The sequence below is a fragment of the Salmo trutta genome, chromosome 31, assembly GCF_901001165.1.
Source record: "Salmo trutta chromosome 31, fSalTru1.1, whole genome shotgun sequence".
NCBI lineage: Eukaryota > Metazoa > Chordata > Actinopteri > Salmoniformes > Salmonidae > Salmo > Salmo trutta.
The window spans coordinates 19,634,453-19,660,747 of record NC_042987.1 but is presented as its reverse complement, the minus strand read 5'-3'; the positions used below and the strand labels follow the sequence as shown (position 1 = coordinate 19,660,747).

The following is a 26,295-nucleotide window of genomic DNA, read 5'->3' as shown; positions in this document are numbered from 1 at the left end:
TGGGCACTTAAGGTTACTACAAGCTCCATGCGTGCATGTGGGTGGAGTGGGATCTTTGGAGTAGCGGACACCTTTTGTTAACATGATATCCTCACAGGTCCCATTCACAAGGGGGCGATGGCAAAGTTTTTTAGTTTTGTGTTTTCATTGCTAGTAGTAGCCAGCCAGTAGCTAGCTGGCTTTAGCCTGGCTAAAAAGAAAGCTAGCTAGCCTTTTTACCTTCCCACATCTCAATGTGAAACAATCAGATTTATAATTAAATAATATGCCCTGGCAAATATTCCTATACTTCCATTTTAACCTAAAACATTATACCAGTTTGATATGCTGCTTGTGTCTTCATTCGCATATCAGCTAAAAATAGAACATAATGTTTTGGTGTGGAGAAAAAGTCACATGGCTAGCTAGTTGGCTTCAGCAGGTTCTAGCATTTCACAATAGCCTGTAATCACTAGTTATTACTTCTAAACAAAATACCTTTTTGGTGGATTCTTGAGTTTTCTTGTTGTCTTCTCATTTGTGGTGAAAGCAAAATAAGAATATCTTGTCTTGTCATACCTTGCTAACAATTTGGCTAGTCTTTTTGCTTCCCTCATCTCCATCTGAAATAATCTGATTTATAATTAAATAATATGCCCTAGTAAATATTATTATACTTGCCAGTGTAACCTACAACATTATCCTAATTTGATATGCTGCTTCAATGTATTCGCTCCCAGAATAACATTATCACTTCTAAACAAAATACATTTGGGGGGGATTCTATAAGGCTACAATGTTGTCTGGTTTATTGTTTGAACAGTCGCTGAAATTATATTTGGTTATCAATGCAAAATAGGCTACTTTAATGAATAGTCTATATAGCCTAATGGACTGCAACATCACTGCCCCCACGGCAGTGGAAACAATGATACGTTGAGTCTCAATCTCCAGGTAGAAGAAAACTGCGTCGAATGCCAGAGTGTACGATATTACAAGGAGCCGCCTCTTTTGTGACGAAATGTAATTGCAACACTACGCTACACTCTGTCAGCCCCATCTACGTATTCTCTGTAGATGCCTTTAAGTTCCAGCTGTCTGCTGTAGGCCCCCACAGCCTACACACCACCACACTGCTATGATCACTGGTCCACCTAGAGAGGCTCACACGATACTCCTACAGGAATGTGCATGCATGTGTGTATTTGCATCTGACCCTTATACCTCACCCCCCATCTCTCAGTGGCCTCCATCATCTCTCAGTGGCTGTTTTCCCTTTACTGAATCTTTCCCTGGGTAGTAATGGGAAGAGAAAGCTAACCCGCCTGCCTGCTATAAAGACCCCTAGACAGGCTTACACCTGTGGAGGCGGAGCAAGGAGGAGAGATGCTGTAAAGGCTCTCTCTCATTCTCTTTTTTCTTTGTCTCTATCACTCCCTCTAACCCTTTCTCTCGTTCACTCAATCAATCTCTCTTTCCTTCCCTCCTTCCCTATTTCTCCCTCCTGCAGGTATTTAAGCCCGTTGCCAATGAAGAAGTCCCCCAGAGCACAGGCAGTAGAAGACTCATCAGCTTCTCCCTCTCAGGTGAACAGTCTACTGTGCCAAGTGTTTCTGACAGGCCTGAGTTGAGTTAGATTCCTAACAGTGAGGGATGTAGCAGCAGCAGCAGCAGAGGCGGTATGATCCAGTTCCATCTGATTCACAGTGAGGTAACACACACTGATGTGATGTTAGACGAAAGGTGGGCGGTGACAGCTCAGGAAGTTGTACATCTAAATAGTTCTCTCCCCCCACCAGTGCATGGGAGAAGACAGGAGGAGGCAAATGTGATTTTTAGGCAGCTGCTCTCCCCCCTTCATCTTTAGCTTTGATCAACACAGGCTTACAAATACTGAACAAACAGGCGGACTGTAGTAGTCCCTGTCTAGTCCCAGATCACTGGAAGGTTATGCTACTGTATGACATGGCTGTCACAATTGTTAGAGAGCAGAGTTGGAGAGAAGTTGAAGTTAAATGCCACACTATTCAAAATAATAATTCTGTCTAGACTTATTTTTCAGGATTAGTTATTTTCTCTCTGCTCTCCTGTAGCAGAATCTACTACTACTTTGTAGAAGTACAGTATACTGTTGTATTTGGCGAGATATTGAACTGAATTATTTTGCAGAGCTTCTCAAGGATATTCTTGCTGCCTGCACTCTACTCCACTTTGTCAGAAGAATGTGATGTCCTTATCCCCGTAGAGGTGACATTTCAAAGCCTTTCCTTCTCCTCCTCTCCTCTATACTCTTATCATCTCTGGCAGATTTCCATGCCACAGGGCTGAAGAAGGGGATGTTCTTCAACCCTGACCCCTACCTTAAGATCGCCATCCACCCCGGCAGGAACAGCATCTTCCCGGCACTGCCACACCACGGCCAGGAGAAACGCTCAGGCATCGTCTGTAACACCATCAACCCCCACTGGCAGAGAGAGGTGAGTGGAGAGCTCTGTTAGTGAGTCATATAGTGTAAACCTTCTGTTCAATACTGGTAATGATTATTTCAATGTTCTGACTGGTTTTATATGGGTAGGCCCTATACAAGCACTCCCACCCAACATTACAATGGGTTGTATTTACTCAAAAAAAAAATGCTGAACATGTGTTGAAAAAACTTGTATTTGGATGTAATGATTTGGTACCACAATATCATCTCCCACAACATCTACTAAAGATATTGATCTCTGCATAATACTGGCAGGCAGGCAAGCAAAGCTTATTGACATTTGACTTGGTTAGGCAGGGATATTCCCCTCCCCTGCCTGTATCTCCTCCTCCTGAACACAGCAGTACCCCCCTCCTGCCTGTAGCTCCTCTTCCTGAACACAGCAGTACTCCCACCCTGCCTGTATCTCCTCCTCCTGAACACAGCAGTACCCCCTCCTGCCTGTATATCCTCCTCCTGAACACAGCAGTACCCCCTCCTGCCTGTATCTCCTCCTCCTGAACACAGCAGTACTCCCACCCTGCCTGTATCTCCTCCTGAACACAGCAGTACTCCCACCCTGCCTGTATCTCCTCCTCCTGAACACAGCAGTACCCCCCTCCTGCCTGTATCTCCTCCTCCTGAACACAGCAGTACCCCCTCCTGCCTGTATCTCCTCCTCCTGAACACAGCAGTACCCCCTCCTGCCTGTATCTCCTCCTCCTGAACACAGCAGTACTCCCACCCTGCCTGTATCTCCTCCTCCTGAACACAGCAGTACCCCCTCCTGCCTGTATATCCTCCTCCTGAACACAGCAGTACCCCCTCCTGCCTGTATCTCCTCCTCCTGAACACAGCAGTACTCCCACCCTGCCTGTATCTCCTCCTGAACACAGCAGTACTCCCACCCTGCCTGTATCTCCTCCTCCTGAACACAGCAGTACCCCCCTCCTGCCTGTATCTCCTCCTCCTGAACACAGCAGTACCCCCTCCTGCCTGTATCTCCTCCTCCTGAACACAGCAGTACCCCCTCCTGCCTGTATCTCCTCCTCCTGAACACAGCAGTACTCCCACCCTGCCTGTATCTCCTCCTGAACACAGCAGTACTCCCACCCTGCCTGTATCTCCTCCTCCTGAACACAGCAGTACCCCCCTCCTGCCTGTATCTCCTCCTCCTGAACACAGCAGTACTCCCACGATGAGTTTTCTCATGTGGTAATCCTCTTTTATAATAATGCCTGTCAAAATTTGCTCTCTCTGCCTATAATAGGCTATTGCTGGTTTAATCATTTGGCTAATGGTTCAATTATGTGGTGTCACTGTGAAAGGGCAGAAGATGTATCACAGGCCCAGCTCTGCTTTAGCACAATGGAAACACCCCTTTAGGTATATTGAGGGGAAGGATATAGCAGCAGCACTATGTATTCATGGAAATGATCGGTGAAGATTAGAGGTATGAGACCTGCGCTGATGATTCCTGCATGCTTCATGCTGGATCTGACTGTATAGTCAAGAGCTTAGCGCTGGAGGTACAGTATGATGATAGCTAAAAAGCTAGGTGTCTCCCTCTTGTACCTTGAATTGATTGAGGGCTTCTGTGAGAGAGGCTATGTACAGGCAGAAGAAAAGTGCACCCTACTCCCTCCCGCTCCCCTGTTTTGATATTCAGATCAGGTGCAGCATTCCTTCACTCCCTCGTGACTCCCTGGTTATACAGTACAGTAGGCCACAGCCACAGATGTCAGTTTATGTAGAGATAAACCTATACCTGGAGGAATGACAATGTTTCACTCATCTGTCATAGAGATCGAATTGTGAATAAGAAACCGTTTTCGATTTCCTAAATATTCTTACAGGGGTTTCGTTTTTTCTTTACCTCTACATTTTGGCATCACTGTCATTGAAGATCACGCAAGGTTAGGTAATGTATTGTTCGCCCCATTCCAAAGTCTTACTTTCAGTGCAAAGAGTTCAGCACCATTGACAACTCCCACTTTGCTTCCTACAGCTGCAAGTATTTTCAGCATTATTAACAGCTACACACAGGGATATGCAGCTGTAAAAGGCTACACACTGCACCTTTACAGGCATTTTAAATAGATACTATGTCTTTCTCTCCCTCCTCAGCGCTTCAACTTTGTGTCTCTGCCCACGGACGTTCTGGAGATCGAGGTAAAAGACAAGTTTGCCAAGAGTCGTCCTATCATCAAACGTTTCCTGGGCAAGCAGTCCATGCCGGTGCAGAGGCTACTGGAGAAGCATGCTATTGGGTACAGCTCAGGAATACACAGAATGCTCATACATATATCAGTATAATCAAATGATTATTAATAGATATTTGGGGAGCTCTTTACAAGAGCCCTCTAAAGAATGTTTAAATCATAAAGTAACATGTCTCTCTCTTTTGAACTCCAACCCCCACTCCCTCTCCTTCCACCCTTTTCCCCCTCTTCGCTCTCTCCCTCTGGCCACCTCCCAATCTTTCTCTCAATTTGTCCCTCTCTCCTGCACTTTTTTTCCCTCCCCCCACTTTTCTCTCTCTCCTTCCTTCCCTCTCTCTCTCTTCACCTCCCGTCTCTCCCTCACCCTCCCTCCCCTCTCTACCCCCCTACACAGTGACCGTGTGGTCAGCTACACGCTGGGCCGAAGGGTGCCGACGGAACATGTCAGTGGACAGCTGCAGTTCAGATTTGAGATCACTTCCTCTATTCATCCAGGTTCCTCTTCCTCTCTCACATCCTCTCACATACATCCAGACCTGGGTTCAAATAGTACTCGTTTGCCTTCAAATAGTTTTGCTGCGCTTGATAAAACTGTCCAGATTTAATGGAACTAATGGAATAGTTCCAAAAGTACTAACCCCACCCATCTGGGTCTCTTAACAGGCTCAATCAAACGCTCAAAGTATTTGAACAAAAACTCATGCTAATTGAACCCAGGTTTGTATAGGAAAGGGAAAGTGGGGTACCTAGTCAGTTGTACAACTGAATGTCTTCAACTGTAATGTGTCTTCCGCATTTAACCCAACCCCTCTGAATCAGAGAGGTGTACATCGTGTTTGTTGGCTTCCTCTCATGTCATGTAGGTTCACTTAGTGTTTTTCAATACAGAGGTGGGAAGATAAGAATATATAATATGTACTGTAAGTCTTTCTGTAAATATCAACTTTCAAATCTACGTTTAGACTGGCAGATATTAAACATTGGTTTAGCTGTTGAGTTGACACTTTATTTTTTACAATAGGTTCTGTTATTACAATTTGCCATATTGTCATACTCAATGTATACAGGATTTTCCATTCATTGACATACCAAAGCAGAAACAGAGTGGTCTATTAACTAATGAATAGTGTGACTTCATGTTGATATGACCCACTTTGTGTCAGTCAGCCTGGCAGGCCATCACAGGCCTCTGACTGGGAGGTAATGAGCTCTGTTCTGCTCCTGCAGATGATGAAGACACGTCTCTCAGCACAGAGCCTGAGTGTGCCGCTGTGCAGGAGACCAGTAACCAGGGGGAGGGCCAGACCTCCCAGGCCCAGGGCCAGGCCAAGGACACCATGAGCCTGGGTCCGGGGGCTCCCGAACTCCCCATGGATGAGGAGGAAGACGCTGGAGCTCCAGAACTTCTAATTGGAGGAGATACAGTTACAGACACGCCCATGGAGGGGCATCCAGCAGGGCCTTTGGGTTCAGAGCAGCCCATGGATGGAGATGGAGACTCAGGGCCTAGCTGTTCCAGAGCCAAGGCCCTAAAAACAGAACCAAGCCAACCAGAGGTCAATGGGGCTCAGGGGAAGGAGGAGGTGGCTGTGGATGTAGCTGTGGCTGCAGAGAAGCTGCCCACGGTAGAGGATAACAGGGAGGAAGGGGGGCAGCAAACCCCCTCCAGTCCTCAGCTTGCTGACCCAGAGCAGGGGGTGGACAGTACCCCAGCAGAGGGTCAGGTCATCCCTGCTGTATTGGAAGACATGGAGAGTGGAGCGCCTGGGGAGCCAGCAGAACAGGTGGTGGGTCAGGAGGAAGGGGACGAGGAATGCTGCTCCCTGCGCATCAGGACTACCCCTAGGCGTAAGAACCGGCCCTGCTCCCTGCCCGTGTCAGAGCTGGAGACAGTCATCGCCTCGGCCTGTGGGGAGCCCGAGACCCCTCGCTCCCACTACATCCGCATCCACCACCTCCTCCACAGTCTGCCCTCCACCCAGCCAGGCACCCAGGAGGACGGGGAGGGAGATGGGGCTGAGGCTGAAACAGAGTCCGATCCAGACCCAGGCCCTGACCAGCTCAGCCCCAGGGTCCAGGATGGCTCAGAAGAGGATGAAAAGGCAGAACCCCTGACCCCCGGGCCCAGGAGGACCCTGCCTCGCAGCCTGTCCATCGAGCGTCTGTCCGACCTGGCCCTGCTACTGGACAGCGAGGGCCGCCACCCCCAGGGCCAGGTCAGGGGTCACCAGAGAGTGTCCGACGAGGATGACATGGAGCCCTGCTGCAGTGATTCCTGCTATGAGGGCCGAGGAGGCAGTCACAACCAGGCACCTCTTGTGGCTGCAGCCAGGATGTCTGTGGGGAGCAGTGATTTCCCCTCCCAGGGGGATGAGGACATGGAGGTGAACGGAGCGGAGAGCAGGGAGCCAGGAGATGGGATGCCCCAGTTGCAGGTGACCCCGTCCACGCAGGTCCAGAGCCCCCAGAGCTTCATAAAAAACGGAGAGTCACCCGTGGCCGGGCCCAGTGGGAAGATAGGACGTGAGTTGGGTTCCTCACTGAATACTAACTAGCAAAATAGAGATGTGAGTTGGGTAAGTTAGGAAATACTGACCTGTTTTTGTCATCCTATAGGAGATTGTCCCCTACCGTCCAGCCATCCTCCAGTCAGCCAGCTTCCTGCTCTGCGTCATGATCCTCATCATTACCCCACTATAGATGAACCACTTCCACCAGGTGAGCTTTGTATATAACTTTGTCTGAGACTCTGAGTCACATCATTCATATTCCTTGTTGATGAACAATACATACCAGGACAAAACTAATGATAGTAACTAAGAAATAATTGTCTCCACTGTGTGTTTGTGTGTTTGTGTATAGACTGGGAGGCGCGTGTGGACAGCCACGGTCGTGTGTTCTACGTGGACCACATCAACAGGACCACCACGTGGCAGAGACCCACCTCAGCAGCCACGCCCGACGGCATGAGGAGGTCCGGATCCGTTCAACAGATGGAACAGCTCAATAGAAGGTGAGTGAATGGGGGAGACGGGAAGAAAGAAGAGAGAGGTAGATCATATTTTTGTAGCCACTTTTCATTGTATGTTAAAAGAAAACAAGTGAAAACGTACTCTATACAGGGCCATCTGGTGGTTGTAAAAAGAACCTAAAGCTTATTTGTTTCTTGGAGGATTTTCTTAGAATTGGTTCAGTTCTTTCTGAGAATGGGGGAGTTTTGTATTAAACCCCCTAAAGTTGATGTCGGTGCCCGGAAATTAATTTGCATAATACAAAAATACCCATCAAAATCTGTCACTTTAAGATAGAGATTTTTTTGCATTCGATGCATCTCAATCTACCACATCTGCCTAATGTATGTAGCACTTCCTCATCTGCGGTGAAAGGTGGCAGAGCTAGAGTGGTGTTTGTCAGATCATGACACATCCTGAAAATCGGTCTTCTCACAAAATCGTATGTAGCGTTTGGAACGGTTTGGCCTACAAACTAATACGCCTCTGTGGAAATATGAGGCTCTAACGACCCCCACAAGCGTCTTGGTACTTGTTTGAATGCGGTACAGCCGATCTGCCAACTTCTGTCTGTAGCGCCAGAACAGTTTGGGCTACACACTAATATGACATCGTGGAAAGGTGACTCTCACGAACACTTCATGTTGGTTATTTTGCTCTAGGACGCACCACAGACCTCACAAGACTCATCTGAAGGTCTTCCAGTTCCAGTTGAAAAAGAGAATGGAAGTACAGTATATATGGAGACTGTTTAGTGCCAAAAATAAGGGGTTAAATACATGTAAAAAAATATATAATAATCCTGATCATTCTTGTACATTATCTCTCACATATAGGACAGACACTTCAGAACCACGCCCCCCATTGATACCTATTGCTTGGATTTTTTTTCAAAAGCATTTGCTGCTGATAGTAACTGTGTGTTGTTGTGTGTTGAACATTTGATTAGGACTGTGGCTGTCTTTTTTTTACGCTTGTACTGTCTTTTTGAGCCACTACTAGAATAACTCTCCATTAAATGCCTGAGATATTCTGAATGGAGGAAAAGTCACTAAGTCTTGACAGTAATAATCAGATGAGAAATGTGCACAACAGGCTGTGAAGAATTGCATAAGTGTTATTATACAACTGCAGTGCATGAAATCTCTTAATGGGATTGGAGACCTAGAGAGCGAGGGAGGAGAAATTCATTTAAATGTGAGGACAGGGCGAGGACAGGGCTTGCCCTCGCTGGGCTGGTGGAATTCCCTCTGTGTGTCTGGAATGAGAAGTGTGTCCAACTGGAGACATGAGCAGTGGGCTGTGTCATAGATCCTTCTCTCTGTCAGGATAACCCCTGCACAGACGTCACATGTATGGAAGACTATTACTGTAGTGGAATCCATTGATCAATGGTCGCAAATTCAATTTCTTTCTCTCTAGGGATTAACTCTAAGCAAGCCTACATTTATTGTACAGTATTGAGTGATAATTCAATAAAAATGTGTTTTTTTTAATTACATTTTTTCTTACCAAGATAAATGATCTAACGTCATTAGCAGATCATTTTTTGCTTATTTAAAAAAAGGCTTAATACAAACAAGTAATGTATATTGCAGCATTACCACAAAAATGGAAGAGGCAAGTAGAAGGGGAAAAAAGTAAGGAACTTCTATGTCAGCCCTGTATTAAAGAACATAAATGGTTAAAGAAAAGTGTGATAAATAAAAACATATGCCAATTTCATTTAAGGACCAAAAAACTGACAGCTGTGCCATATAAATTGCAAAATAGTGGGGAAGAGATTTGATGTACCCATTCCATGGCTCATGGTTTATGAATTGATATGCAAAACAACACCGGATTCAAAACTTCAAAATTTTTCAATAAAAATTATTATACAAAATTCTTGCAACCTATAGAATGTTATATATATGGAGGATACAATCTTCCCAGCTCTGCAGATTTTGCTGTGAGGAGGCAGAGTCATTAGATAATTTATTTTGGTATTGTCCATATGTAGCTCGTTTTTAGTCACAGGTCCAGGAATGGCTGATGTCACGTCCTGACCAGTAAAAGAGGTTGTTTGTTATTGTAGTTTGGTCAGGGCATGGCAGGGGGTGTTTGTTTAGAGTGTTTCGGGGTTTGTTGGGCTATGTTCTTTTTAGTCTATTTCTATGTTAGTTCTAGTATGTCTATTTCTATGTGGTGTTTATTGGGTTGACCTTCAATTGGAAGCAGCTGCTCCTCGTTGCTTCTAATTGAAGGTCCTATTTAAGAGGGGTGTTTTTTTCTATGGGATTTGTGGGTAGTTGTTTCCTGTTTTGTGTTCGTGCACATGACATGACATGACATGACATGACATGACAGGACTGTTTAGTGTCGTTTGTTGTTTTGTATACGTGTTTCTTTTGTTTTCCTTCTTTAATAAAATAAGAAGATGAGTTTACACGTTCCCGCTGCGTTTTGGTCAAATCCCTACGACACCCATGACAGCTGAAGAATTGCAACATTTGCCGAGAACTAACGCTGCAGATAGCAATACTGGGTGATTTGAAAAGCCATAGTTAATCAATCAATAATATAATAATTATTTTAGCAAAAAAAAAATGTTTTAATTTACAATCTGTAGAAGCTATGAGAATAGAAAGGTTCAGTACTTTTGAAGGGTGGGACTAATAACAAGATAACCAATGTAAAACATACGGGGTCTGTAAAATGTATATAGGTTCAGAACTTTTGTGAAATAGCACAGTTACAAATAGAGATCAAACTGGATGGACATCAGAAATAGAGGAAGGACTAAAAACAAACAAAATATAACTATTGTAAAATAGATTGTGTCTGTAAAATGTGTATAAGATGTATAAACTGAAGGTAGAAGCCTAAGTGTTTATTCGTTTACTCCAATTGGGGGAAGGATGGTAGGGTTTGCAGGGAATAATAAAGGTATATTCTTAAAGTATGTATATCTATATAGGTATGTGTATGTATATATGTGTATATGTATGCATACGTGTATGTATATGGAAATTAAGCTGATCCACTTCTTAAAAAAACATTATCTTATTTCAATATATTTTAAAGATATTTTACCTTAATCATCTTATTAACAAGCCGTTTCTTGCACATTTAAAGGAATGGTCTAGATTGAGGCACCGTTGCTCTGACTTAAGGATGTTTAGTAAATGTGTGCTGATGTGTTTGTCAGGTACCAGAGCATCCAGAGGACCATGGCCACAGACAGGAGTGAGAATGAAGGAAGCAGAAGCAGGAGTGAGAGAACAAGTCTCAACAACAACAGCAGTGAGACAGACTCTCCTTCGATGGCTAATGGTAAGTGGGACCACACCACAATGTCACAATTACAAAATGCAATAAACTGAAGTGTAATCTTCCTTTGTAAAAAGTCATGTCATGGGTATACAAAAGGGTTTTCAAAGTTTTACACACAATCTAGTACTCAACTGTCACCATTTAGGTAATGTTCCTTTGTTCTCTCCTGGTGTGTGTGTGTAGAGCTGAGAAGAGACAGCTCCTCTTCCTCCTCCTCCTCGTCATCATCTCCAGTCAACAGTCAGAAGATCACAGCTATGTTACAGAGTCCAGCGGTGAAGTTCATCACACACCCAGAGTTTTTCACTGTCCTCCATGCCAACTATGTGAGTACCTATCTCCCTAGTGGACAATTATAACTATACACAGTGGACAATTATAACAAACACAGTTTCCTTTTGAACACCAATACCAATGCTCAGTAACATATTCTAGTCTTCAGTAACAGATGCTGAATATTCTTCCATTGTGGTTCAGATTGGTTGCGTATGGTTTTTCTAGTTTCCAGGGTCATGCTGTTATGTTTTTCTCTTCTCAGGGGGCCTACCGCATGTTCACCAGCAGCACGTGCCTGAAGCACATGATCCTGAAGATTCGTAGAGACGCTCGTAACCTTGAGAGGTACCAGCACAACAAAGACCTGGTCAACTTCCTCAACCGCTTCGCTGACGCCCAGCTGGAACTGCCCCGGGGCTGGGAGATCAAGACTGACCCTCAGGGCAAGGTGCAGAGACATCAACCCTTAGTTCATCCACAGCTAACTCTCCCACTTATTCACATAAGAGTTTAATGTACCTTGGTTGAGAAGATGGGAAAATATGTGAAAAAATGAACAAGTTTACCAATGATTCTATTGATTTGGTCTATGCCTTCAGATCTAGCAGTACCGGTATTTAGATTTGTGTTTGTAACTTTGGTATGTTTTTTTCCTGTAACATCTTCTCTTTGGTCCAGAACTTCTTTGTGGACCACAACAGCCGAGCGACCACGTTCATCGACCCGAGAATCCCTCTTCAGAATGGTTGTCTACCCAACCACCTGACCCACAGGCAGCACCTGCAGCGATTACGCAGCTACAGTGCTGGAGAGGTCAGAAGTCAAACAGTACTATAGAGAATACATGTCCTTGTTTTTAAGTGTTGTAACTGTTTGATTGATAACCATAACGTCTTCGAATTATGGAAAAATGTAATTTAATTTATGTATTTGCTTGTTTATAGCTGTACCTTTTGTCATATGTATTCTGTCAGGCCTCGGAGGTGTCCCGTAGTCGAGGTGCGGCCTTGTTGTCACGGCCTGGGAACAGTGTGGTGGCCGCGATGCGGAACCAGCATCATCCTGATCCAGTGCCACAAGGTGTGTCCTGTACATACAATACACAAAGCACACAAACCACGTGTTATAGTTTCTGCTGTGTGATACAGTTTCTGCAGTTAGTCAATGTGAGTCAATTTCTGCTGTGTGAGTCAGTCTAACTGTCTTCTGAATTCATTGTCTTTGTTCCATTCGCAGCGTATAATGAGAAGATAGTGGCCTTCCTCCGTCAGCCTGGAATACTAGAAGTTCTAACGGAGCGCCAGCCAGCCCTGTCCAGGAACCATTCCCTGAGGTAGATAGATATACACACTGGGGGATGAATTTGATTTATTTTTTATATGAGGACTTTGTAGATTCAGAGAATGTGAATATATCTCAATCACTGCTGTATTGGTTCCATACTTCCATAACTGAAGTTCCCACTCTGAAAAATAAAGGCTAACACTTTACATTACAGTGCCCTTAATGTGTAACTACTCATGTAATTACAGTGTAACAAGTATTGTAATTATGCATTATTACACTGTACTTAGCAGTAACCATAACCTTAGCCCTAACCCTAACCCTAGCCTCAACTCTAACCCTAACTTCAACCCTAGCTTCATGTCCACATCCTGGTTCAACCCTAACCACAACCCTAACCCTAGCTTCATGTCCACATGGCAGTTCAACCCTAGCCTCAACCACAACTCTAACCCTAACTTAATGTCCAAATCCTGGTTAAAACCTCTTTGGGCTAGGTGGGACGTTAGCGTCCCACTCTATTCAACAACCAGTGGAATCGCGTGGCGCGAAATACAAATACCTCAAATGCTATAACTTCAATTTCTCAAACATATGACTATTTTACACCATTTGAAAGATAAGACTCTCGTTAATCCAACCACGTTGTCCAATTTCAAAAAGGCTTTACAGCGAAAGCAAAACATTATTTTATGTTAGGAGAGTACATAGACACAAATAATCACACAGCCATTTTCCAAGCAAGCATATATGTCACATAAACCCAAACCACAGCTAAATGCAGCACTAACCTTTGATCTTCATCAGATGACACTCCTAGGACATTATGTTATACAATACATGCATGTTTTGTTCAATCAAGTTCATATGTATATCAAAAACCAGCTTTTCACATTAGCATGTGATGTTCAGAGCTAGCATACCCACCGAAAACTTCTGGTGAATTTACTAAATTACTCATGATAAATGTTGACAAAATACATAACAATTATTTTAAGAATTATAGATACAGAACTCCTTTATGCAATCGCTATGTCCGATTTTAAAATAGCTTTTCGGCGAAAGCACATTTTGCAATATTCTGAGTACATAGCTCGGCCATCACGGCTAGCTATTTTGACATCCGCCAACTTCGGGGTCACCTAAACTCAGAATTACTATTAGAAAAATTGGATTACCTTTGCTGTTCTTCGTCAGAATGCACTCCCAGGACTTCTACAACAAATGTTGTTTTGGTTCCAAATTATCCATAGTTATATCCAAATACCTCCGTTTTGTTCGTGCGTTCAGGTCACTATCCGAAGGGTAACGCGCGAGCGCATTTCATGACAAAAAATTTCAAAATATTCCATTACCGTACTGAGAAGCATGTCAAATGCTGTTTAAAATCAATTTGTATGCTATTTTCCTCGTAAAATAGCAATAATATTCTAACCGGGCAACGTTGTATTCATTCAAAGGCTGAAAGAAAAAAATGGAGAAGTCTCGTGAACGCGCATCTCAGTCTCACTGTCCCCAGGCTGACCACTTACAAACTGCTGCTGTTCTTTGCCCAGAGACAGGAGACACCCCATTCCACTTTCTGGCGGCTTTAGAGAGCCAATGGAAGCCTTAGAAAGTGTCACGTTACAGCACAGATGCTGTATTTTCGATAGAGATGCAACAGAAGGACAACAAATTGTCAGACAGGGCACTTCCTGCATGGAATCTTCTCAGGTTTTGGCCTGCCATATGAGTTCTGTTATACTCACAGACACCATTCAAACAGTTTTAGAAACCTTAGAGTGTTATATGCATATTCTAGTTTCTGGGCAGGAGTAGTAACCGGATAAATCGGGTACGTTTTTTTATCCGGCCGTGAAAATACTGCCCCCTATCCCAAAGAAGTTAAAGTGGTCCTATGGACAGATACTCCAATCTCCGTTGTGGAGCTTTGCAGCTCCTTCAGGGTTATCTTTGGTTTCTTTGTTGCCTCTCTGATTAATGCCCTTCTTGCCTGGTCCCTGAATTTTGGGGGCGGCCCTCTCTTGGCAGGTTTGTTGTGGTGCCATATTCTTTCCATTTTTTTAATAATGGATTTAATGGTGCTCCGTGGGATGTTCAAAGTCTTCGAATATTTTTTTATAACCCAACCCTGATCTGTTCTTCTCCACAACTTTGTCCCTGATCTGTTTGGAGAGCGCCTTGGTCTTCATAGTGCCGCTTGCTTGGTGGTGCCCCTTGCTTAGTGGTGTTGCAGACTCTGGGGCCTTTCAGAACAGGTGTATATATACTGAGATCATGTGACACTTAAATAAAGTCCACCTGTGTGCAATCTAACTAATTATATGACTTTCGGAAGGTATTTGGTTGCACCAGATCTTATTTAGGGGCTTCATAGCAAAGTGGGTGATTACATATTCACACACCACTTTTCCGGGTTTTTTTTCTCTTTAGAATTTTTTTAAACAAGTTAGTTTTTTAATTTCAACTCACCAATTTGGACTAATTTGGGTATGTCCATTACATGAAATCCAAATAAAAATCAATTTAAAGGAAAAACGCCAAGGGGGGTGAATACTTTTGCAAGGCACTGTATTGCCTTGGGCAGCAGGTAGCCTTGTGGTTAGAGCGCTGGGCTAGTAAGATTGAATCCCCGAGCCGACAAGGTAAAAATCTGTCAGTCTGCCCCTGAACAAGGCAGTTAACCCACTGTTCCTAGGCCATAATTGAAAATAACAATTTGTTCTTAACTGACTTGCCTAGTTAAATAAAGGTAAAATAAAATAAAAATAGCTGAATATACAGATTTTTATATCAATCCTCTATCTCAGCTATGTTAAGGATACTTGTGAATTTGTCAACAGGCTGAAGGGTTAAAAGATACCAATAAATGTTTTTTTATTCTCCATTGATATTAATTCTTTGTACACAGACATTGATACCAAATTAGATCTACAGGCAGTTGCAAATGCCTTGCAGAGGTATCCTGACCCCAGTCGACCGGATAGGGTTATCTTGAATTTGTTGGAGTTGAGCCTCACCAGAAATTACTTTGAGTTCAATGGGAAGTACTACCTCCAGATACATGGTACAGACATGGGAAAGACATTCTCCCCAAGTTTTACAAATTTGTACATGGGTTTTTGGGAAGAAACTGCTTTCCTTAAATGTAAGACCTTACAATTGCTGCACCTTAGGTATCCGGATGGTATTTTTGGACTGTGGGGAGGCTCCATCTCTGAATTCAGGGAATTCTTAAACCTTTTGAATTCACATCACTTAGCAATCACCATTACACATAATTTGCAATACAAAAAAAATAGAATTTCTAGATCCACAGATATTTTTCATTGAAAGGGGGGAGAAACCAAACAATTGGCAACTAAAGTTTTCTTTAAGGAAACAGATAGACATGCCCTCCTTCACAAATGTAGTTTCCATGCAAAACACACATAAAGGGGGTTGATCAAATCACAACTTATACCTTTCCACAGAATTTGTAGTTTCCCTGGGGAAATAGAGGAGGCCACAAGAATACTCTCCTCAGCCTTAAGGCCCATGGGCTACTCTAGGCAGTTCCTAAGAGAGGTTAAGACAGGTAAATCAGACCTTCCAGACCCATGGAGCATATAAGGTAGAGAAGGATAACCACCACGTGGTTCCATCTGTGGGGACTTATTCTCAGGCTCTGGAGGGGTTCCACTCTGAACTTAAATCTAATTTTCAACAGGCCCTGAATGATTGTGAGGCCTTGAAATATTTCAGGGCAATCTCAGCCTATAGGAGGAATAAGAACTTGAAGGACATCTAGTCCATTCAAGCCTGTCTAAGAAGAAACTGGTACAGAATAAGCATTTTACCCCCAAAAAGTTTCTGTCCAATAGGCCTTCGGGTTTGGGGGCCCCAATCAGGCATGTAGTCCCATTAGATACTGGAAATGTGGTTTATGGGATCGAGTGCCTTGTTTGTCATGAACTCTATATTACAGAGACACACAATGCAGATTAAAAAAAAATCTATACCACATTCAGAAGGGTTGTATGCCCACTTAAGGGCTCATACAGTGGAGAACCTTAGAATTTTTGGCCTGGTGGTCAAAAACTCAAAGACAGGGAGCAGAGTGACAATGGATTAGACCAGTAGGAACCATTGATTCTCTAAACCAGGGCTACCCAACCCTACAGTCCTGTGGGTTTTCAGTCCAACCCTAATTTAACACACCTGATTCTACTAATTAGCTGCTCAACAAGACCTTAACTAGCTGAATCAGATACGCTAAATTAGGGTTGGACTGAAAACCAACTGGACAGTAGATCTTCAGGAAGAGGATTGGGCAGCCCGGCTCTCGGCCTCAATGTGAAATAAAAAGCCACACAGTAATTTGTCTCCATCTTGTGGCTGCTTTAGACTTGAAGTCTCCACTGGGATTTCTGAATTGGTTTAGGATAAAGCTACAGATCTATTGTACTTGTCATAATCATTATTATTTATTGTCTGGATTCCTGTAGAATCTCTTTACCTTTGATTACTTTTGTGTGGATTTGGTAGAAATTGTGTGATGGAAATAACTCCTCATAGGCTTACTTTAGTTTCAATTTGAGTGAATATTTATAGGAATACATTTTTTTCTTCCTATTTTGGGGATTTGACGTATGATTTGCATTTATGATTTGCACTTATTCCACATCCCAAATATTCCCTCAATTTGAAAGCCCTTTGGATTCATTATTCTTATTTAATATATTTTGGTGTGTTTCTGAATATACTGTTGAAGCCGGAAGTTTACATACCTTAGCCAAATACATTTCAACTCAGTTTTTCACAATTCCTGACTTTTTATCCTAGTAAAAATGCCCTGTCTTAGGTCAGTTAGGATCACCACTTTATTTTAAGAATGTGAAATGTCAGAATAATAGTAGAGAGAATGATTTATTTCAGCTTTTATTTCTGTCATCACCTTCCCAGTGGGTCAGAAGTTTCCATACACTCAATTAGTATTTGGCAGCATTGCCTTTAAATTGTTTAACTTGGGTCAAACGTTTTGGGTAGCCTTCCACAAGCTTCCCACAATAAGTTGGGTGAATTTTGGCCCGTTCGTCTTGACAGAGCTGGTGTAACTGAGTCAGGTTTGTAGGCCTCCTTGCTCGCACACGCTTTTTCAGATCTGCCCACAAATTTTCTATAGGATTGAGGTCAGGGCTTTGTGATGCCCACTCCAATGCCTTGACTTTGTTGTCCTTAAGCCATTTTGCCACAACTTTGGAAGTATGCTTGGGGTCATTGTCCATTTGGAAGACCCATTTGCGACCAAGCTTTAACTTCCTGACTGATGTCTTGAGATGTTGCTTCAATATATCCACATAATTTTCCTCCCTCATGATGCCATCTATTTTGTGAAGTGCACCAGTCCCTCCTGCAGCAAAGCACCCCCACAACATGATGCTGCCACCCCCGTGTTTCACAGTTGGGATGGTGTTCTTCAGCTTACAAGCCTCCCCCTTTTTCCTCCAAACATAAGGATGGTCATTATGGCCAAACAGTTCTATTTTTGTGTCATTAGACCAGAGGATATTTCTCCAAAAAGTATGATCTTTGTCCCCATGTGCAGTTGCAAACCGTAGTCTGGCTTTTTTATGGCTGTTTTGGAGCAATGGCTTCTTCATTGCTGAGCGGCCTTTCAGGTTATGACGATATAGGACTCGTTTTACTGTGGATATAGATACTTTTGTACCCGTTTCCTCCAGCATCTTCACAAGGTCCTTTGCTGTTGTTCTGGAATTGATTTGCACTTTTCGCACCAAAGTACGTTCAACTCTAGGAGACAGAATGCGTCTCCTTCCTGAGCGGTATGACGGCTGCGTGGTCCCATGGTGTTTATAGTTACATACTATTGTTTGTACAGATGAACATGGTACCTTCAGGCATTTGGAAATTGCTCCCAGGGATGAACCAGACTTGTGGAGGTCTACAATTGTTTTTCCTGAGGTCTTGGCTGATTTCTTTTGATTTTCCCACGATGTCAAGCAAAGAGGCACTGAGTTTGAAGGTAGGCCTTGAAATACATCCACAGGTACACCTCCAATTGAGTCAAATGATGTCAATTAGCCTATCAGAAGGTTCTAAAGCCACGACATCATTTTCTGGAATTTTCCAAGCTGTTTAAAGGCACAGTCAACTTAGTGCATGTAAACTTCTGACACACTGGAATTGTGATACATTGAACTAATATGTCTGTAAACAATTGTTGGAAAAATGACTTGTGTCATGCACAAAGTAGATGTCCTAACCGACTTGCTAAAACTATAGTTTGTTCACAAGAAATGTGTCTAGTGGTTGAAAAACGAGTTAATGACTCCTACCTAAGTGTATGTAAACTTCTGACTTCAACTGTACATGTAGGTCTTGTAGCTATCATCAGCCTAGTATACAGACCTTTCCTTTTGAAAGCCTGTTGTCTGGAACTATTCTAACCCTAATCACCCCCAAGGCCTGAGCCCTAACACTGACCTCTCTGGCTCCTATACCTAACCCGAATCACTCGAGAGACCTGAATCCTAACCTTAACCTTTCTGGCACCCATACCTAACCTTAACCATTCCTGAGGCCTACCCTAAACCTCCTTGGTTCCCATGACTAACCCTAACCCCTTGGGAGATCCAGATGCTTTTACCTACAACTATAACAAACATTTGTCTACAAATTATTTTGAATATACTCCTGTATTTTCCTATGGTAAAATACCCCCCATCAAACAAAACACTAGCTTCAACCAAAACCATAACACTAACCCTAGCTTCAACCAAAACCATAACACTAACCCTAGCTTCAACCAAAACCATAACACTAACCCTAGCTTCAACCTAAACCATAACACTAACCCTAGCTTCAACCAAAACCATAACACTAACCCTAGCTTCAACCAAAACCATAACACTAACCCTAGCTTCAACCAAAACCATAACACTAACCCTAGCTTCAACCAAAACCATAACACTAACCCTAGCTTCAACCAAAACCATAACACTAACCCTAGCTTCAACCAAAACCCTAACACTAACCCTAGCTTCAACCAAAACCCTAACACTAATCCTAGCTTCAACCAAAACCATAACACTAACCCTAGCTTCAACCAAAACCATAACACTAACCCTAGCTTCAACCAAAACCATAACACTAACCCTAGCTTCAACCAAAACCATAACACTAACCCTAGCTTCAACCAAAACCATAACACTAACCCTAGCTTCAACCAAAACCCTAACACTAACCCTAGCTTCAACCAAAACCATAACACTAACCCTAGCTTCAACCAAAACCATAACACTAACCCTAGCTTCAACCAAAACCATAACACTAACCCTAGCTTCAACCAAAACCATAACACTAACCCTAGCTTCAACCAAAACCATAACACTAATCCTAGCTTCAACCAAAACCATAACACTAACCCTAGCTTCAACCAAAACCATAACACTAACCCTAGCTTCAACCAAAACCATAACACTAACCCTAGCTTCAACCAAAACCCTAACACTAACCCTAGCTTCAACCAAAACCCTAACACTAACCCTAGCTTCAACCAAAACCATAACACTAACCCTAGCTTCAACCAAAACCCTAACACTAACCCTAGCTTCAACCAAAACCCTAACACTAACCCTAGCTTCAACCAAAACCCTAACACTAACCCTAGCTTCAACCAAAACCATAACACTAACCCTAGCTTCAACCTAAACCATAACACTAACCCTAGCTTCAACCAAAGCCATAAAACTAACCCTAGCTTCAACCAAAACCCTAAAACTAACCCTAGCTTCAACCAAAACCCTAACCATACCCTGAAGTAACCCTAAGTACAGTGTAAAGTGTAATAGGGAGTAATTTGTTACACTGTAATTACAGGAATAATTACACAGTAGTAAAGGCACTAATGTAAAGTGTAACGAAATAAAGTTATTATATTCTGTCAGGTTTGATAGAACACACCCAGTCTAGTCCAGATTATAGTGTATGTTTATAATGTCTGTGTCATGTGTGCTTGCAGGGAAAAGATCCACTACATCAGAACAGAGGGCACCCAAAGACTGGAGAAACTAGCATGTGATGCAGACCTGGTGATACTGTTGAGGTAGGTGGCAACTGTTATTACCCCCTGAATGTTTCATTGTAGTATTGTCATTATTTCCATGTTTGTCACTTGTTGGATGTCCCTACAGCTTGTTTGAAGAGGAGATCATGTCCTATGTTCCGCCCTCCTTCCATCCTGGCTTCAGCTTCTCTCCGCGTTGTTCACCAGGGTCTTCACCACAGAACTCTCCAGGTGGGTTGGCACTAATGGCAAACAGAGCCGTAGTGGGTTGAAAATGTATTCACAAGAATTGGTCAAAAACCATGTCACATATGGTTATACTTGTGTTATATCCATGTCTCATGTCATTGGAGGACTGCATGTCACGGAGTTGAATGTGCTTGTCAACAGGAATGTCAAGAGCGAGAGCGCCTGCCCCGTACCGGAGAGACTTTGAGGCCAAACTACGCAACTTCTACAGGAAACTGGAGGCTAAAGGCTATGGCCAGGGCCCAGGAAAGATCAAGTAAGGAAAGCAGTCTAAAATGTCCATTAACATGATTACGCACACCTTTTTCAAATACAGTTACAGAATAGAACATGCAGTCCTCCGTGACATGCAGTCCTCCAATGACATGAGTGTTGTGTATGCAAATTAATTTGTGTATGCAAATTAGCACTATACTGAATATCCATTTCTGTGTTGCTGAGCATCCTATGATGTTGTTGTGCTCCAGGCTTATCGTCCGGAGAGACCACCTGCTGGAGGGTACCTTTAACCAGGTCATGGCCTACTCACGCAAGGAACTACAGAGGAATAAGCTCTACATCACCTTCATAGGAGAGGAGGGGTACACCAAAGCTTCTTCTATTTACCTGAACACATGAAATAACATGTCTTTAGGATTACTGAATTCAATTCAGTTACTTTGAAAAAGTAATGAACGTGTCAAGAAGGAAACCCCTCTCGTCTTTTAAAGAACAAACTGCTCATTTTTGGGCGATAGAGGTTAACAAATGTTTGTTTTATTTGTCTGCTACTGACATAACTCAGGTCTCCTCTTTCCCACACCATCAGGCTGGACTACAGTGGGCCATCCAGAGAGTTCTTCTTCCTGCTGTCTCAGGAGCTGTTCAACCCCTACTATGGCCTGTTTGAGTACTCAGCCAACGACACATACACCGTCCAGATCAGCCCCATGTCCGCCTTCGTAGAGAACCATCTGGAATGGTGAGGAGGGCATCTGCTTGTCCTGTGTTTAAGCTTCCTTCAAACTCATAAAACCTGGGATGTGTTCATTAGGCCCCAAATTGAAGAAAACTGACTGAAACCAGGAGGGACTACCTTGACTTGTCTAATAAGAAACACTCTTAATTGTTTTCCGTTGCAGAGCATTTTCAAATGTTTTCCATGTCCTAATGATCATGACCCTGGGCTTGTTCTTGTATGGAGGAAAAAAGTAATGGGTTTCATAGAAATCTCATGTCAAGAGACCTAAACACTTTAATTGCATTGGATTTCTAGTTTATTTTTTATTTTATATTAACCCATCCACCAATCTCCCTCTTCGGAGGACACTTATCTTGTTTATTTTTTACAGCTTTTCTGCTACATATACATACATTTTGCATACATGGTACTTTAATATTAAGCAGTCACATAACAATACATTACTAAACATAAGCTCTTTAATCCCACCCCTCAGCCACTCTCAGCCCATCCCACCTATCACCATAGACTACCCTTGTTTGGTTTCCATGTGCCATATATTTTTCAATTGTGTTGTGATGTTTTACATACATTTTGAACCTTTCTAAATCGTATAATATCCACAGATTGTGAGCTAAAGATAAACCTTTCCTACGAGTATTATTATTTGGCTTTCCAAATTACCCAACACTGCTGTTTGTAAGGTTAATTGTAAGTGAATGTTGTGATTTTTTTAACCATTCCTGAACCTGTGACCAGAAACATGCTACAGAATAAATGATCTAGTGATTCTGTCTTCGCAGCAACATCTACAGAGCTGAGATGGTTGTATGCCCCATATATATATAGCATTGTGTTAGTGGCAAGAATTTTGTATAATAATTTACATTGAAAAAACTTGAAGTGTTGAATCAAGTGTTTTTTGTACCAGTTCATAAACCATGTGCCATGGAATCGGTACATAGAAAATCTCTTCCCATTTATTTTGCAACATGTATGGCGCAGCTGTCAACTTTTTGGTCCTCAAATGAAACTGGTATAATTTTTTTATTTATGCCATTTCCTTTCAGACAATTTGTATCTTTTAATATGCGGCAGGCAAACAAGTTAAATAGGCATGTTTGTCTGGCTTAGTATTCCAAAGAAAATTTAATATTCTTTGCTCATATGATTTTAAAAAACGAGTCGTCTGGAGTAGCGCCATTAGTAAGTAAGTAAACTGTGATAGGTTCAAAGAGTTAATCAATGTGATTTTTCCATAAATAGACAAGTATTTACCTCTCCATGGTTGCAGAAATCTTATCTATTTTTGCTAACTTTCTATTGAAATTGATTTGTCAGTTCTATTATCTTTTTTGAGATGTGAATACCAAGTATGTCTACTTCACCATCTGCCCATTTTATTGGTAACCTACAAGATAGTGTAAACACTGTTGTTTAATGATCCAATACGTAATATGGTACACTTGTCATAATTAGGTTTTAGTCCAGAGAGACTAGAAAAGTGATCAAGATCTTCAATGAGACTGTGCAGAGATCCACAATGCGGACTTAAGAAAAAAAACTTGAGTCATCAGCATACATTGACACTTGTTTTTATGCCCTGGATTTCTAACCCCTTGATATTCTTGTTAGATCTACTTTTAATAGCTAGCATTTCAAATGGCCATAATAAATAGATATGGAAACAACAGCCTTGTTTTACTCCTCTTAAATGCTCAATACTTTCTGAGAAGAAACCATTATTTACTATTTTACATCTGGGGTTGCTGTACAGAACTTTTATTTCGGTGAATCTTTTATATAATGGGTTAAAGTAATCCAGGCATTTATATATAAATTCTAGTCATACTTTATCAAACACCTTTTCAAAATCTGCTATGGAGACCAGGCCTGGTATCTTTGATGTTTCATAATGTTCAATTGTTTCAAGTAATTGTCGTATATTATCTCCAATATATTGTCCATGTAAAAAAAAAACGTCTGATCAGGATGAACAATATCTGGTAAAACCTTTTTTATTCTATGTGCTATGCATTTTGCCAGGATTTTCACATCGCAACATTGAAGTGTAAGAGGCCTCCAGTTTTTTTTAAATGGACTAGATCTTTATACTTACCACCTGGGTCCTGTTTTAGTAGTAATGAAATCAGTCCTTGTTGAGTACCTGAACATCTACCATTTTTATAGGCGTAATTAAAACATGCTAATAATGGATCTTTGAGTACATCAAAAAGGGTCTGATATACCTCTACTGGTATACCATCAAGCCCTGGTGTTTTTTCAGACTGAAAAGTTTTAATTGCCTCAAAGTTCCTCTTCTGTAAGTTGGCCTTCACACAGGTCTTTCTGTAAATTTGTTAATTTTACATTACTGTTAGGAAAGAAATCCTGACAGTTAACATCAATCAGTGTAAATGGAGAATGAAAAGAAAACATGCTTAAAAAATGTTGCTTCTTTCAAAAATGTAATTTGGTGAATCATGGATGACTTCATTTGTAACAAGTTTCTGTAAATTATTTTTGGTAGCATTTCTATATTGAAGATTTTGAAGTTGTGTGTGTGTGAGACCTGTCTGTGTGTGTTTGTGTGCAGGTTCCGGTTTAGTGGCCGTATTTTGGGACTGGTGTTGATCCACCAGTATCTCCTGGATGCCTTCTTCACGCGGCCCTTCTACAAGGCTCTCCTCAGACTGTGAGTGTTTCTTTCTGTCTCTCGACATTGACCTTTACAATTCTTCTGTACAGAAAAAAAGTCTGTGCCACGTTAACAACAAAGAAAAATGATCCATATTGGATTAGTGTGCAGTCTGGCATAAATGTCCAAAGAAGTTTGAGGCTTAACACAGTCTAACCCTGATTGAGTGACTTTCTAGCGTGAGCACTAATGACAAGTCTCCCCAGATAGGATGATAATGGGCTACAACAACTGACACAATCAGCATTCTTTACAATTAAACACAAAGGAAATGCACCTCAGGCTAGTGAGTGAGTTACTCCCCTTGATTGACTTTAAGGCAGTGGGTTGCTTTGTGCAGTAATACCTAGTGAACCCCAAAGCAGTTAATGTGTGAGATAAATGTTTACCTGTGCAGAGCCACTGACCTGAGTGATCTGGAATACCTAGACGAGGAGTTCCATCAGAGTCTACAGTGGATGAAAGACAATGACATCACAGACATGCTGGACCTTACCTTCACTGTGAATGAGGAAGTCTTCGGACAGGTATGTGTGTCTCCTCCACAGGAGGTTGGTGGCACCTTAAATGGGGAGGACGGGCTTGTCGTAATGGCTGGAGCGGAATGATTTGGAATAGTATCAAATACATCAAACACACACCCCTCATTCCATTCGCTCCGTTCAAGCTATTATTATGGGCCGTCCTCCCCTCAGCAGCCTCCAGTGGTGTCCTCAATGATAAGAAATGCGTACAGTGTCTAAACATAAACCCAAAGCGAGCTAAAGTATAAGATGTTATTTTACTACGAAATTATCCTCATGATCTGTGTATATCTTTGAGTATATACACTATATATAAAAGTATGTGGACACTACTTCAAAATAGTTGATTCAGCTATTTCCGCCACGCCCGTTGCTGACAGATGTATAAAATCGAGCACACAGCCATGCAATCTCCATAGACAAAAGTTCATCAAATTTCTGCCCTGCTAGAGCTGCCCCGGTCAACTGTAAGGGCTGTTATTGTGTAGTGAAAAGGTCTAGGAGCAACAACAGATCAGCCGCTAAGTGGTAGGCCACACAAGCTCACAGAACGGGACTGCCGAGTGCTGAAGCGCATAGCTCATAAAAATTGTCTGGCCTCAGTTGCAACACTTACTACCAAGTTCCAAACTACCTCTGGAAGCAACGTCAGCAAAATAACTGTTCGTCGGGAAATTCATGAAATGGGTTTCCATGGCCGAGGAGCCGCACACAAGCCTAAGATCACCATGCGCAATGCCAAGCGTCACCTGGAATGGTGTAAAGCTCGCTGCCATTGGACTCTAGAGCAGTGGAAATGTGTTCTCTGGAGTGATGAATCACGCTTCACCAGCTAGCAGGCTGACGGACTAATCTGGGTTTGGCGGATGCCAGGAGAACGATACCTGCCCGAATGCATAGTGCCAACTGTAAAGTTTGGTGGAGCTTCTAACTTTGTGGCAACAGTTTGGAGAAGGCCCTTTTCTGTTTCAGGGTGACAATGCCCCATGCACAAAGCGAAGTCCATACAGAAATGGTTTGTCGATTTTGGTGTGGAAGAACTTGACTGGCCTGCACAGAGCTCTGACCTCAACTCCATCGAACCCATTTGGGATGAACTGGAGCACAGACTGCGAGCCAGACCTAATTGCCCAACATTAACCTTTATTTAACTAAGCAAGTCAATTAAGAAATTATTATTATTTACAATGATGGCCTACCAAAAGGCCTCCTGCAGGGATGGGGACTGGGATTACAAATAATGAAATCTAATAAAAATA

General features: G+C 42.5%; 1 protein-coding gene across 3 annotated transcripts in view; it reads left to right on the top strand.

The window, feature by feature from the left end:
- The window catches only part of LOC115169700 (E3 ubiquitin-protein ligase HECW1), a 49,352-nt gene that overhangs the window by 9,681 nt on the left and 13,376 nt on the right, over window positions 1–26,295 (top strand). For all 3 annotated transcript variants that reach the window (XM_029725599.1, XM_029725598.1, XM_029725597.1), the window contains exons 5-24: window positions 1,490–1,565; window positions 2,287–2,456; window positions 4,574–4,716; window positions 5,063–5,163; window positions 5,896–7,191; window positions 7,285–7,386; window positions 7,531–7,681; window positions 10,870–10,994; window positions 11,178–11,320; window positions 11,533–11,718; window positions 11,949–12,083; window positions 12,245–12,350; window positions 12,507–12,603; window positions 20,581–20,664; window positions 20,753–20,856; window positions 21,016–21,130; window positions 21,342–21,455; window positions 21,683–21,835; window positions 24,411–24,509; window positions 24,910–25,039. In XM_029725599.1, the coding sequence (XP_029581459.1) occupies window positions 1,490–1,565; window positions 2,287–2,456; window positions 4,574–4,716; window positions 5,063–5,163; window positions 5,896–7,191; window positions 7,285–7,386; window positions 7,531–7,681; window positions 10,870–10,994; window positions 11,178–11,320; window positions 11,533–11,718; window positions 11,949–12,083; window positions 12,245–12,350; window positions 12,507–12,603; window positions 20,581–20,664; window positions 20,753–20,856; window positions 21,016–21,130; window positions 21,342–21,455; window positions 21,683–21,835; window positions 24,411–24,509; window positions 24,910–25,039 (3,630 nt within the window). The remainder of the gene's footprint in view (window positions 1–1,489; window positions 1,566–2,286; window positions 2,457–4,573; window positions 4,717–5,062; window positions 5,164–5,895; window positions 7,192–7,284; window positions 7,387–7,530; window positions 7,682–10,869; window positions 10,995–11,177; window positions 11,321–11,532; window positions 11,719–11,948; window positions 12,084–12,244; window positions 12,351–12,506; window positions 12,604–20,580; window positions 20,665–20,752; window positions 20,857–21,015; window positions 21,131–21,341; window positions 21,456–21,682; window positions 21,836–24,410; window positions 24,510–24,909; window positions 25,040–26,295) is intronic.